The sequence below is a fragment of the Capra hircus genome, chromosome 12 (genome assembly GCF_001704415.2).
Source record: "Capra hircus breed San Clemente chromosome 12, ASM170441v1, whole genome shotgun sequence".
NCBI lineage: Eukaryota > Metazoa > Chordata > Mammalia > Artiodactyla > Bovidae > Capra > Capra hircus.
This window is the reverse complement of record NC_030819.1, coordinates 54,673,532-54,688,774: the sequence shown is the minus strand read 5'-3', so window position 1 is coordinate 54,688,774 and position 15,243 is coordinate 54,673,532. Positions and strand designations below refer to the sequence as shown.

General features: G+C 43.5%; 1 protein-coding gene across 1 annotated transcript in view; it reads left to right on the top strand.

Annotated features, from left to right (window-relative positions):
* Positions 1-15,243, top strand: part of FLT3 (fms related tyrosine kinase 3) — a 67,991-nt gene that overhangs the window by 47,961 nt on the left and 4,787 nt on the right. Inside the window, exons 13-20 of the mRNA XM_018056593.1 lie at positions 679-785; positions 887-1,019; positions 1,101-1,205; positions 5,527-5,637; positions 7,045-7,198; positions 8,951-9,033; positions 10,629-10,756; positions 13,931-14,053. Of these exons, the coding sequence (XP_017912082.1) occupies positions 679-785; positions 887-1,019; positions 1,101-1,205; positions 5,527-5,637; positions 7,045-7,198; positions 8,951-9,033; positions 10,629-10,756; positions 13,931-14,053 (944 nt within the window). The remainder of the gene's footprint in view (positions 1-678; positions 786-886; positions 1,020-1,100; positions 1,206-5,526; positions 5,638-7,044; positions 7,199-8,950; positions 9,034-10,628; positions 10,757-13,930; positions 14,054-15,243) is intronic.

Sequence of the window (15,243 nt, the reverse complement as noted above, 5' to 3'; positions counted from 1 at the left end):
ATATGTGCATTCTTTTTCGAATTCTTTTCCATTATAGTTTATTACAAAATACAGAATATGTTGATAGTTCCCTTTGCTGTAGAGTGGGACTGTGTTGTTTGTCTACTTTATGTCTAGTAGAAAAACATTCTTGATTCAGTCACATGTGTGACTTTTCAGATTCTTTTCCACTATAGTTTATTACAAGATATTAAATATAGTCCCCTATGCTATAGACTAGGACTGTGTTGTTTATCTATTTTATATATGGTAGACAGATTTCTTCTTTTTTTTTTTAATCTGGCTTGACTATCCTATGGGTTTAAATAGATGTAATCCTGAAAACCCCTAGGAAATGATTTTTTAAATTGGGCTCAGAGGATTTCCCTGACCAACCAGTGGTTAAGACTGTGCATCAATGCAGGGGGCATGGGTTCCATCCCTGGTCAGGGGACTAAGATCCCACAAGCCACAGGGTGTGGCCAGATAAATAAATAAAATGGGTTCAGAATCATCTAAAATTTTCTGGGAAGGAAGTGTCCTTTATATGAATATGGCCTGACTTTTCTGTGGGCTTCTGTACGTAGAGGGCTCGTAAGCATCACAAATAACAGCCCCTCAGGCAGGACGTGAGAGGTTGTAGCGAGCCTGCGATCTCCGGATTCTCACCCACTGCTCTGGGATGCTCTTCCGTTGCAGGGCCCTTCCCTTCCATCCAGGACAACATCTCATTCTATGCGACAATTGGCCTCTGTCTTCCCTTCATCGCCGTTTTAACCATGCTGATTTGTCACAAGTACAAAAAGGTAAAACCAAAGGTTAAAAAAAAAAAAAAAAAAAGCCGTCACTGTGTCCCATATCTGAAGAATGCCCTGTGGCTGACTGACTCATTATTTCCTCTTGGAAGCAATTTCGTTACGAAAGCCAGCTGCAGATGGTGCAGGTGACCGGCTCTCTGGATAACGAGTACTTCTACGTTGACTTCAGAGAATATGAGTATGATCTCAAATGGGAGTTTCCGAGAGAAAACTTGGAATTTGGTAAGAATTGGATGTTTCGCCTGGTTCCTTCCTGTGGGAAAATCCTCAGCGAATGCTCACTCACTCACACGTGTCTTGCAGGGAAGGTCCTGGGGTCGGGTGCTTTTGGAAAAGTGATGAATGCGACCGCCTACGGAATTAGTAAAACAGGGGTCTCCATCCAGGTCGCAGTCAAGATGCTGAAAGGTACAGAGACGCGCCGAGAGGAGAGGTGCCGCCTGCCGCCTCCTCTTTTCCATCATGGTTATGGGTACGGCTTGCCCGGCTTCAAAGCTTAAAAGGGAGTGTGTTGGGGTTGGTGTCCACTACGTCATGAATGTAAAACTCAAGTCCACCTCCTCTTCCTCTCCTCTGTCTGCTTAGGTGTTTCTCTGCTTTGGGGTTACCATTGCTACAGGCAGCTGTTTATCTTACGTGGTGACATGAACTCTGGGTAGAAGAGGGAATCGGTGCCTTCTGTATCCCCACTCGTTTCTTACCCCTCCCTCCCCAACATCCTCCGTGAGCATCATTCACTTAGCAAGAGTGCCCCCAGCTGGCTCTAAGTGATCATGACCCCCATCCTCCAATGCCCCACCGTGAACTAAGTCTAATGGGCATTTTTCTGTCCTCGCGTAACTTGCATTTTCAGCACAAGTTGGAGCGATCGACGGTTCCCTCCACCTTTATGTGCTCTCTTCCTTCAGTTTCCATGGCGCCGTATTCTTCCGGTTTCCTCCCACCCTCTGACTGCTGCCCTGTCCTTGGCTGCTCCCTCATCTTCTCATCCATCTCTCACGTGGCCTGAAGACTTGCTCCGGGTCCCACTTTCCTTTCCACTCCTCACCCTCAAGGGCTGTCTCAACTCGCCCATGACCTCATCCCGTGTACCAGTGGTTCTCACGACTGCATCTCCCTGCTAAGCTTCAGGTTATGTCCACATGCCTGACTGTCTCCAGAGTCCCTCAAAGACAGCCTATCCAAAGTGGACTCTTCCAACCCTGGCCCTTGGGCCCTCTCTCATCGATTGGTTATAAGTACCAGTGACTGGCCACAGGCCACCCAAATTGGGCCAACCAGGAACCTAGGACTGACTCATCCTAGAAACTATCCTCATTGTAACTATTCCTATCAGGCTTCCTGCAGGTGCCTCTTGAGTCCATCCTCTTTTCTCTTAACCTCTGTTACTGCCTGTCTCTTCCGAATGGATGCACCAGCCTTCCAAGAAGCTACTCTATATGCACTCTTACCTCCTTCTGGATTCTGAAGCCCAGGTGATACTTCTGATATGCAGAACTGATCACATAATTTTACTATTTAATCTTCCCAGTTGCTTTCATCTTGCACAGTCCACACAGCCCAGCACGATGTGGCTGCAGCTCGCCTCTGCCCTTGCAGCTCTCAGTTCCTCTGGAGTGCCGTGTTCTTCCCACCTCAGGGCCTTTGCACATCCATCCTTCCCCTTCCCCTTTCACGGCATCACTGCCTGCTCCTGTAGATCTCAGCTCAGATACCACTTCCTCTGGGAAGCCATCTCTCACACCCCAGATGAGCTCAAGTTCCTTGCTAGATGCTGTAGCTCAGCTCCCTGTGGGCCTTCCCCACCCCCCATAAAATTGATCACAACTATAATTACGTGGCTGTTTATTTATTTAGCTAGTGTGTTAGCTGCCCCAGTAGTCCGCAAGCCTCATAAGGGCAGATCTGTATATTTTGAATGCTGTCCTCTATCTCTTTCTTTTTCTTTTTTAAATTTCACTGGAGTATAGTTACTTTGGGGTTTCCCAGGGGTAAAAAAATCCATCTGCCAATGCAGGAGACGCAAGAGACGTGGGTTTGATCCCTGAGCGGGAAGATACCCTGGAGTAGGAAGTGGCAACCTGCTCCAGTATTCTTACCTGGAGAATTTCATGGACAGAAGGAGCTGGTGGGCTATAGTCCATGAGGTTGCAAAAGAGTCAGATACAACTGAGCGCACACACACACATAGTTGCTTTGCAATGTTGTATTAGTTTCTGCTGTACAGCAAAGTGAGTCAGTTATACATATATGTATATTTCCTCTTTTTTAGATTTCCTTCCCATTTAGGTCACCACAGAGCATTATGTCAAGTTCCCTGTGCTCTACAGTAGGTTCTCATTAGTTATCTATTTTATACACAGTATCAACAATATATATATTTCAATCCCAATCTCTCAGTTCATCCTACTCCGACACCCCTTGATATCTATAAGCTTATTCTCTGTGTCTGCTTTGCAAATAAATTCACCTGTACTGTTTTTCTAGGTTTCACAGATAAGTGATATTATATGATATTTTTTTTCTCTTTGTGACTTTCTTCACTGTTTGACTGTCTCTAGATCTGTCCATGTTTCTGCAAATGACACTGTCTCATGCCTTTTTATAATATTCCATTGTACCTCATCTTTATCCATTCCTCTGTTGATGGGCATTTAGGTTGCTTCCATGTGGTCCTCTTTCTTGATCTTGGCCCATCCAGTGACTTCAGGACTTCTTTCTCATCCTTCCCACTCTGAGTTCACTTGGTTAACTCCTGTTTTCCCTCAGGTCTCAGCATAAGCATTTAGTATCCCCTTCCCACCCTCCCCAAGTCTGAGTTAGGTGTCCCTCTTGTGTGGGACAGCATGCTACATTCATTTTCCACGTGGCATTTATTTTTTATTTTTATTGAAGTATACTTGATTTATAGTGTTTTATTAGTTTCTGCTATACAGCAAAGTGATTCAGTTATACATATGTATACATTATTTTTTATATTCTTTTCCGTGATGGTTTATCACTGGATATTGAATTTAGTTCCCTCTGCTATACAGTAGGACCTTGTTGCTTATCCATCCCGTAGATAATAATTTGCATCTGCTAACCTCAAACTCCCAGTCCACCTCTGCCCCATGCCCCTCCTCCTTGGCAACCACAAGTCTGTTCTTTACGTCTGTGAGTCTGCTTCTGTTTCATAAATAGATTCGCTTGTGCCATGTGGCATTTACGACACTATGTTGTAGTTCATTTACTTGTCTACCCTTTCAAGGAGGTTCTGAGCTCCAGGAAGACAGGGGCTGTGTGTTTCTACTATTTATTCCCCCAAGTCCTGACACATTGCCTAGTAGGCATTCAATAAATACTTGTTGAATGAATGAATGAAAGTCAGGTAGTGGTATATGAAAGTACTTTGAAAAAGTTAGGGTCGTTGTAAAGTATGTTCTTTGAGTCATGAGGAATAGGACATGGACACCTGAAAGGCACAAATCCCTGTACAATGTGAGTCAGTGGGAGATGGGACGCAGATTGGGTCCCGATGCACTCAGAGAAGGATGTCACTCCTAGGCCAAGAGGTTGGAAATCCAGATGCTTCTGAGAGCTTACACAAGTCAAAGAAGATGCACTGGATCTCTAGAAAGCCGCATAAAGGTTAGCATCTTCCAGGATGAAACAATGACACCTAGAAATAGCCAATCAAATCTCCATTGAATGTAAAGAAACGGAGGGGTGGGTGCCTGGTGGGCAAGATCCTGAGACCCTGCCCTGGCCTCTAGGGCTCCAGCACCCTCCCAGCAGCGGCAGGTGTCCTGACTACCTGGGCACATTGGCCTCAATGACAGGAGATCTTTAAATGCACCAATAAGTACCTCCATGCCACATTTCCAAGCCAGATGCCAAGTAAAATTTGCTAAACTATCTAGCCTTACTCCAGGGGAAGTAGTAGATGCATTCTAGCCTAGTCAGCAGTGATGTCCTCATTATCAAGTAAGGAGTTTCTTGAGAAGTTGGTTGGTGAGAATTGGTCCTCTCGGACCTTCTCACCGGGCTTCCCAGGTGGCTCAGCGGCGAAGAGTCTGCCTGCCAGTGCAGGCAGTGTGGGTTGGTGGGTTCAATCCCTGGGTGGGGAGGAGCCCCGAGAAAGGAAACAGCAACCTGCTCCAGTGTCCTTGGCTGGAAAACCCCATGGACAGAGTAACCTGGAGGGCTACACAGTCCGTAGGGTCAGAAACAGTCAGAGCCAACTTAGCAACTGAACACTCAGGCAGCATGCGTGGCCTCCTGGCCGCTGGATTCCTGACAGATTTAAGGTTCTAGATCTCAGGATCACAGGCTGGAACCCTCACTCACATGCCCATCTTGCCACTCTATGACTTCAACAAACCAAGAGTCAAAAAAAAAGAAAAGCATGCTTCTCCCTTCAGCATATTCATTAACTTCTACTGTGGAGGAAAGTCATGTGTTATTATTTTTTTTTCTTTTCTTGTTTAAGGGTCAAGTCTAAAGGTTTTTATGTTGCAGGTAGAGAAAAGTTCAATAGAAAAAGCACATTATTTAATTCAACTTTCATGCTGCAATCTTTGAAATTCTGCCTTAAAACATAGTGTATTACTATTCAAAATGTATGCATTATTGAATGTATTTTAAAACTTATGCAAATCTCTGAACAGAGGAAGATTTTAATTTATCAAATAATCTAAAATACCTATTTTACTTCCACTTTTCATCTGTGATGCCCTGCCATTGACAGAGAAAGCAGACAGCTCGGAGAGAGAGGCGCTCATGTCTGAACTCAAAATGATGACCCACCTGGGCAGCCACGAGAATATCGTGAATCTCCTGGGGGCGTGCACCCTGTCAGGTAACCGGTTCCCACTCAGGTCACCTAGAAGAAAACATTTTAGCCTGGAGACAAAGATGGTGTTTATTGTCCTGTTTCTCTCCTTTTCGCAGTCACAGTGTGGGCCCCCAAACCCCAGTGGGATTAGACATACAGTGCTTCAGGGTTAGATGCATCAGTGTAGACAACGCCAGTCTTCACTGGGCAATGTCATTGAAGTCTAACTTACTTAAAAGGAGTTCCCTGGCTATCCCGTGATTAGGGGGCTTCCCTGGGTAAAGAATCCGCCTGCAGTGGAGGAGACACGGGTTCTATCCCTCAGTCAAGAAGATCCCCTGGAACAGGAAATGGCAACCCACTGTAGTATTCCTGCCTGGAGAATCCCATGGACACAGAAGCCTGGCAGGCTACAGTCCATGGGGTCACAAAGAATCGGACATGACTTAGGCACTGAACCACCACCACCACCAGTGGTTAGGATGTGGCATTTTCACTGCTGTGTCCAGGGTTCAATTCCTGGTCAGGGAACTAAGACTCTGCAAGCCTTGTGGCGTGACATGGCAAAAAAGTTAAAAATAATAATAATAACAATGTCGCAAGCACATTTTGTGTGTCTCTCTCTACCTGCCCAGGAGGTGCATCTCCCTGGCTGCAGAGCTTGGCCACTGCCCCTACTGGGCTGCTTAAATAAGGTGCAGCCATGGAGGGCCTTCAAACTCTATTCTTCGAGAATTCATTGGAGCCCATGCTCTGATTCTCTCCCTTCTGCCTGGAAGTGCCCAAACCCTGTGCCCAAGCCTCACTCCTTTGGGATTAGCAGCCAGAAATAAGGAGAAAATGGATTTAAGAGGTGCGTGCGTGCTAAGTTTCTTTAGTCAGGTCTGACTCTTTGCAGCCCCGTGCACTGCAGCTCACCAGGCTCCTCTGTCCATGGGATCTCCAGGCAAGAATACTGGAGTGGGTTGCTGTGCCATCCTCCAGAGGATCTTCCTGACCCAGGGATCAAACCCACATCTCTTGCTGTCTCCTGCATTAGCAGGCAGATTCTTTACCACTAGCAGCACGTCAGAAGCCCTTTAAGAGGTGACTGGGGATATATTTCTCCCTCCTCAGGCAAACCACAAATCAGCATATATTTACCAAGTGGTCCCAGTGCAGGCAGCATATTATTATCCATTGTAAACTGGAGAGTCCTGGGGGCCAGTGGTTATTGGCTGAGCCAAAGTGGAAGGCAAGAAGAGACAGTTTTCCTAAGAGTCTGGACAAAAAACTGAAACTGACTTTAAAGTCCAAGATGAGATAGGTTCAGAGAGAATTGTCCTCCCACCTCTCCCCACCAAGTTCTTAGAGTGGGGTTTCTGCTACACAGATGTCTGAAAAAACTATTCGGTGTCTGTATACCTGGAATTAAAACCATCACTATTTCAGGACCAATTTACTTGATTTTTGAATACTGTTGCTACGGTGACCTTCTCAACTATCTAAGAAGTAAAAGAGAAAAATTTCACAGGACGTGGACGGAGATTTTCAAGGAACATAATTTCAGTTTTTATCCCACTTTCCAATCACACCCTAATTCCAGGTAAGAGACTTATAATAATACATTACAGAACAGACAAAGAGTGATGGTTAAATGCACCCCACCAGCCAGTTTCTAAGGGCCACTGTCCAGCACAGCATGGTCTGTGTGTTTTAAGACCTAGGAAGGTCATTTATGTTTGCCATAGTTTCCCTGCTGATTTGAACAATGAGGTTTCCCCTGTCCTACAGTACAGGCCCTGTAGCTGAACCATGATTTCAGCCCACTTGCCCCTAATCACATCCTAGACATATATTCAGTTTTAGGAAAGGTGTGTAATTCAATCTGTCAGGCCTCCTGGTTGACATATGGATATTGGTAGGAAGAAAGAGCACCTTTCCCAAAGCCCCTGTTATATTCCTAGAAAGTAGTGCAGGTCCTGGGAGTATTGCACAAAAGAGCTCTAAAGTCATAAAATGGATTTTGAAAAATTAGAATGGATTCATTGGCATAACGATGGGAGCAAAATAAAGTCGGGGTGACGTTCATCTCTGTGCTCTGCCATCCGTGGGCTCCTGAGTGGTTCGTGGTCCCCACAGGCTGTAGGTTTGGCAGAACGCTCATCCTCATCCTTAGACATTTCTTGCTGATTACTTGAACGTTGTAGCTCAATAACACCCTTCTCAGAGTGAATTCACAGGTGCTCTGATAGAATGGTCCTCAATCTCTAGTGCATTTCTATTTCCCTCCTACATGAAAGCTGTCCCTTTTTCTAGAGGTGGATTTGTTAAAGACTTTTAACTTTATGGGGGGATGTATGGAGGGTGCATTTGAGATACCTTGTTTTCTTGGCATGTATGTTTCTGCACATGCCTCTGGCCTTCTAGCGCTGAGACAGACTAACATCCTGAAGCCGGGGACCCCATGGAGACCCCAGGCATGTCTTTGTGCAGCTGCCCTTAATGATTCACAACAATATTCCCTTCTGTGCTCATTTCTCAGTTCATATTCTTAGACCAAGAGAATTCTGTAATGTCATCTGTGTTCTGTGACCAACAGTCTTTGGTTAGTGACAACTGTGTTGGTCAGCTCAGTACCTTCGATTCATTCCAGTCACTGGATATTAAAAACATGAAGCAATTACTTTTGGAATATTTGTGGTCTGAAATCATTAAGCCATTTTTTAAAGATATGGACATTGTAATTAGAGTAAACTCTTATGCTGGAAAAATGGAATCATTGTATATCATGCATACAGAATTCCTCAGTGAAGAGTTCTACCTTATACATAACAGAGATTCTCAGTGTTACTACTTGTTAATTTCACAGGGAAAGGAAACGAGCTTTACAAAGCCCAACCTGGGGAAAAAAAAAAAAAAACGATGATGAAACACTGAAAGTTCTCTATAGAAGATTTGCATGACATGGACTTTTATAGGGAAAGTCACACTCCTTATTAGCTTCGTTATTTCAGCAAATCGTATTTATCTCATCCAGCCTAATTTCTCTTTTATGAAATGTGACTTTGACACCCAGCTTGTAGGCTTGTGGGAAGAACTGAGTGAGGTCCTCTTTGAACCAGAAGATTCCAAACAGAGAATGGGAATCACTCTTAACCTAGTTTGATGGACAAGCTCAATTACACAGATGTTTTTAATGTCCACACACAAGAAAAGGACATGTTGACGCTATGCTTTTAATTTAAAACCCCATTTGTAATTGGAATTCATTTCTTTGATGAATTGTATATTTTAAAATAAAATCTCTACTCAGAAGAACATAAATAATGGTATAACTTTTCTTTTTTTAAAATAGTATGCCGGGTTCAAGAGAAGTTCAAATACACCCGGACTCAGATCCTATCTCAGGGTTCAATGGGAATTCATTTCAGTCTGAAGGTAATATTTTATTCTAAACAGCATTTCCAAATAGAAACAGATGCAAAAGTTCTGTGTTTACTATTATATTTTTTAAAGGTGTGTAAATGCAAAAGCATGCTTTTCTTTGCTAATATCATCTATAGACTTCATTAATGCATATTTGCCCTAAAGGTAGTGAAAAACCATCAATGTATGTATGTATTATGAATTTCATGTCAATGTTTCAGCTAATAAACATGAAGGGCTGGTTTATTTGATTAGTCAGGTTATTCTTTTTAAAAGTCATAAATTAATTAGAGCCACTTATTTCCTAGTAAGTGGAAGCAAGGATGAGTTCTGGAGTCAGATGGAAGTCAGGTTAACCCCCGGGTTCAACCACTTTCTGGCTGGACGACACTGAACAGCTGAGCCACAGTTTTCTCACTTGTAAAAGGGGGCTAATCAAACTTTCCTCATTGGACTCTTAGCAGGATTGACTGGAAGAACATTAAATGCACAAACAGTTCATAATATGTGGTAGATAATTGGTCATTCTTTTCCCAACGTGGCAAAACTACCTAGCGCAAAAGAAGGGCATCTGAGACTTCCCTGGCGGTCCAGAGGTTAAGACTTTGTGCTTCCAATGCAGGGGGCCTGAGTTCAATCCCTGGTCGGAGAACTAAGATCCCCCAAGCCATGTGGCGCCGCCAAAAAAAAAAAGAGAGAGAGAGAGAGAAGAGCATCTGAGAGCTCTGATTCATCACCCAAGAGCTGGAGAATTCACTCCTCTAATCAAAGAGACTGTTTAGGTGACTCTGCCTAGGCTGCGTGTATGCGGATGCGAGCATGCTCAGTCGTGTCGGACTCTCTGCAACCCCATGGACTCTAGCCCCCCAGGCTCTTCTGTCCACAGAATTATCCTGCCAAGAATACTGGAGTGGGTTGCCACTTCATCTTCCAGGGGATCTGGAAGTCCCAGATGCTTTTCTTTTGCACTAGATAGTTTTGCCACGTTGGGAAAAGACCAATTATCTACTACATTTTATGAACTGTTTGTGCATTTAATGTTCTTCCAGTCAATCCTTCTAAGAGTCCAATGAGGAAAGTTTGATTAGCCTCCTTTTACACATGAGAAAATTGTGGCTCAGCTGTTCAAAGTCATTCAGCCAAAAAGTGGGGATCAAACCGATGTTTCCTGTATTGGCAGGAGGATTCTTCACCACTGAGCTGCCTGGGAAGCCTCCTAGGCTTCACAGTACTCTGCATAAATAGGTTAACCCTGGTGCCACCAGAAAGATGATATAACAGCTGCATTTGTACATGAGGTGCTCACAGAGATTTATAAAGTAACTTTTTTTTTTGAAGTATGGCTGATGTACAATATTATATAAGTTACAATATATATTGTACAGATGTACAATATGGTGCTTCACAATTTTTAAAGGTTCTGCTCCATTTATATTCATTATATAATATCAGCTATATTTCTTGTGTTGTGCAATTTATCCTTGTAGCTTATTTTATACATAATAGTTTGTACTTTTAAATCCCCTCCCCCTCTTGTGCCCTTCCCCCCTTCCATAAGGCAGCTTCTTTGCATTTTGGCAAAAATGAGGACCAGTTCTATTTTACAGATGAAATTGAATACGAAAACCAAAAAAGGCTGGAGGAAGAAGAAGACCTGAATGTACTGACCTTTGAAGATCTCCTTTGCTTTGCATATCAAGTGGCCAAAGGAATGGAATTTCTGGAATTTAAGTCGGTAAGCTCCTTTTTAAAGGCAAAACTCACAACAACAACAAAAAGATAATTTGGAAGAAGAGGTGCTGGTTGGGTTTTTTTTTTTTTTCTTGTTTATTTTAACTTGCAACCCTTCAAGTCTGTCTTTCCCTCCTGTTCACTGTTGGAGTCACCTAATATGTTACCGGGGCTCTTGGCTAATTATAGTATAAAGGTCTGGGATCCCTTATTCCATGATGGCTATCCCAAGCCTCTCAGGCTGCCCAAAGTCCCTGAAACTTCCAGACAGGAGGTCCTCAGGAATCCCACCTCAATGCCACATATAGTCGTGGCCAAGATAGTCACTGCAGGTTGTTGAGCCTGTGTCCTGCGTTTGACCCAGGGGACGAGTGGAGGTTCAGATCCTGGGGGCCTTGTTCCTGGCCACCTGTGTCTGCTATGAGAGCCTGCTAATCCACTGGGGCTGCTACGTAGACACCTCAGAGCATCCTCATTCCAGGGACCCTACCCTAATTTTGCATTCTTTCTATAGTAGTCTTTCAGCCCTGCCCTTTCTCTGACACGTCAAATGTCTGCTGCCTGTAAGCCGACCTGCAAGCCACTTCTCTGGCTACTTGCTCTCCTGTTTTCTTACCGTCTTACTTTCTCTTTATTTCCCCAACTTCTTCCTTCTCCATTACCTTTTCCTTTTGTGTCTCCTAGTTTCTCCCTCCCTTTCCTCCATGCCCCTTTGCACTCGCCACTTTTCTCCCTGAATTTGAAGAGAATAATTTCAACTTTTTTCTTTCTTTCTTTAATAATGTACTGTCTCAGGGACTTCCCTGGTGGTCCAGTGGTTAAGACTCCACATTTCCACCACAGGGGATTCAGGTTCGATCCCTGGTCAGGGAACTAATCCCATATGCCAGGTGGAGTGGCCAAAAAATTTCATAAATAAATAAATGAAAATTTAAAACATGTGCTGTCTCTAATATAATGTATTACGTCGACTATATCCCAGGTTTAAGAAAGAGATGAACCTGGAATAAATCAGTAGCTTTGAAGGACAGGAAAATTTCTATTCACAAGAACAACCAAACTATGAAACAGGTTGAAATAAACAAGAAACATGTAAGATCTACATGAAGAAATGTGTGAAACTCGGTTAAAGGGCAAAAAGGGAGACCTGAATAATGAGTTCTGTTTTGTTCATAAAGGAGAGATTCTATGTTTAAAAGTCAGGTCTCTCCAGATTAATTCTAGTTAACCCCAATTAGAATCCTAAGTTTTTTTTTTTCTTTTGTGGATGTTGAAAGTATTAGGTTGGCCCAAAAGTTTGTTCGGGTTTTTTCCATAGGACGTAAAGGAAAAATCCAAATAGACTTTTTGGCCAACCCAATCAATATATGTTAATGTCCCTGCTTTGCTTTTCCAACGTTGGGCATCCCTCCTCTATAGTTAAAAGAATCACTGTCTCCTAATCCTTCCCTACCCCTCATCCTGGGACATATTCCTCTCCTGTCTTCACAGCGTGCTGCTGAGTCCCTCTCTCATGTCTGCATCTGCAATAGCGCTTTCACCAGTTTCTTTACACACGCTGATGGCATCTCCCTAGATGGTCCAGCCCGGTTGCTGGACCTGTTGTGGGACCCGGTTGCCTGTTGTTAGGTAAATATTCAAACTACTCACAATTGGAGGTCAAGGGGCACTGCCTTTTACCCCCCTGGGCTTGTTTTAATAAGAATGTTTGCAGCATATCTGCTTTTTTGGAACTCTCTCCCCTCTTTTCCCTCTAGGCAGGTCCCTCTGAGTTACTCTCTTCCCTTTGTTTCCTCCCTACTTCTCTGGCTGCCCCTTGGTTTCCTCCGAGGCTGCATGAATCCATCCTGCATTGCCTGCTGACCGGTGCCAGGCACCATGACAGGTGCCAAGATACAGAGGCAGGTCTTATCTCTGATGGAGAGAAAAAGAAAGCAGAGATGCTACTAGACTAGATAAATACTATGTTCAGCTAAGTTCTGGGAACCCAGGGGAGAAACAGGCATGTCAGACCCAAGGATGGAGAGGCCGTGCAGAAAAGATTTTCTGAACAGAGTTCATGCTGGGGCTGGCAGAGATTTTATTTTGTAATATTTTGGAGAAAAAAATAATAATTTTTTAGTAGTTGTGGCTCCCAGGCTCTAGAGTACAGACCCAATAGTTGTGACACTGGGGCTTAGTTTCTCCCAGACCAGGGATTGAACCTGTGTCCCCTGCATTGGCAGGTGGATTCTTTTTTTTTTTTTTTTTTTTTATTTATTTGGGTGTGCCAGGTCTTGGTTGTGATAAGCGGCATCTTTGATGCAGCGTGCAAGATATTTAGTTGCAGCATGTGGGATCTAGTTCCCTGACCACGGATCGAACATGGGTCCCCTCCATTGGGAGCATGGAGTTTTAGCCACTGGACAACCAGGAAAGTCCTGGCAGGCAGATTTTTTACCATTGAGCCACCAGGGAAGCCCAGGGCTGCTTCTCATTCCACTTCAGTCAACCTTTCCAAACTTCTAGTATTTTTCCCGAATTTTTAAAAATATATTGTGCCATTTTATTGTCAAAGCTATTTTCCATTCCAGTCAAGAGAAACATGCTTGTCTCTGCCAGAAGCTCCCACACCCCTTTTGGAGCCCAGCAGAGGCTGGGCTGCTGCGTCTCTCATTTACAGCCAGACGTGCACCTGGTTTGCTTGACCTGCTTTCTCAGCACCTGGCCCCTTGGCCTCTGGGAATGTTCCCCAAGGAGCACCAGTGGCTGCAGCCACAACAGCTGACTTGTGCAAACACTGTATTACCCATTGTGATGATTGCTCAGGACTCAGTAAAGATAAGATGCCTCTATGATCTGCCCTTCCATCATCTGTAACTCCTGTGGGCTCAGTTGCATCAGTTGTGTCCGACTCTGTGCGGACCACATAGACAGCAGCCCACCAGGCTCCCCCGTCCCTGGGATTCTCCAGGCAAGAACACTTGAGTGGGTTGCCATTTCCTCCTCCAAAGTATCTTCCCAACCCGGGGATCGAACCCATGTCTCCCGCAGCTCTTGCATTGCAGGCAGATTCTTTACCATCTGAGCCATCAGGGAAGCCTTCTGTAAGTCCTACTGAACTTGAAATGATAGGAAAGATTGTCCTCTGTGAAAACATACAACCCGGTAAATCACACTCCCGTCTCGTTCTTTCTAGTGTCTTCACAGAGACCTGGCAGCCAGGAATGTCCTGGTGACCCATGGGAAAGTGGCGAAGATCGCTGATTTTGGGCTGGCTCGGGATATTATGAGTGATTCCAACTACGTCATCAGGGGAAATGTGAGATTCCTGTTTCTTATGTAGTATTATCCTGTTTTGGAGGGAGTTTTATTTTACTTAATATAATTTTATTCTTTTTTATTGAAATATGATGGAAAAGAATATGAAAAAGAATGTATATATACACATATGTATATGCATAACTGAACCACTTTGCTGTACTATATTGAAATATAGTAGAATTACAATGTTGGGTTACTGTACAGCAAAGTGACTCAGTTTTGCATATACATATGTGAACATATACATTCTTTTTCATATTCTTTTCCATCATGGTTTATCACAAGTATAGTTCTCTGTGCTCTACACTTTGTTTTGTCATTGCTAATCTGAATATCTGCACTCACAGTGGTGCACTTGTGATTTATGATAACTTCAGAAAACTTCCTCCCAGCAGTCTACTTCCTTATGCTTCAAAGGTTTTTTCTGCAGCATCAGGGACTATCCCATCTGTAACAAAAGTTGAACAAAATAGCATCACACCTATCAATTAGGGCCTTAGAGTGCAGTCCACACTTAAAAAAAAAAAATCTTGTGACTTGTACTCATTTTATTTCCTTTAGCTATAAAGGGACAATTGTGTTATACTTTCGATCCTGAGAATAGGTAATCATTACAAGACAGCATTTACAACACATATAAATTAAACATTAAATGTATATTTTAAAAAGGAACAGTATTTAAATCAAATATTAGTTGCCGAATATTTGTCATCTTGTTACTGTTATTCAAGGACCCCTAAGACATCACTGATGTTTGCGATTGTGTGCTCACTCGTGTCTGATTTGCGACCCCCATGAACTGAGGCCCACCAGGCTCTTTTGTCCATGGGATTTTCCAGGCAAGAATGCTGGAAAGGGTTCCCATTTCCTCTTCAGGGGATCTTCCCAACACAGGGACTGAACCCTCAGGCGGTTCAATTCTCCTGCAGGCAGGTTCTTTACCACAGACTCACCTGGGAAGCCAAAACATTACTGAATCTGCTGTTAAAAAACTGAGGACAGGTATGTTACTTATAAGAGAACTAAAAGTACTCCTAAAAGATGATGAAATTGCGTATAGCTGAACGAATATGGTTTTTAAGAATTACAATACCTGGATTTCAGCTCCTCTTCTTTCTAGCTATTCATTTTTATGATTTCTATCTGCTTTATTGTCCCTACTCTTGAAGTAAGAATAATGACAATGAA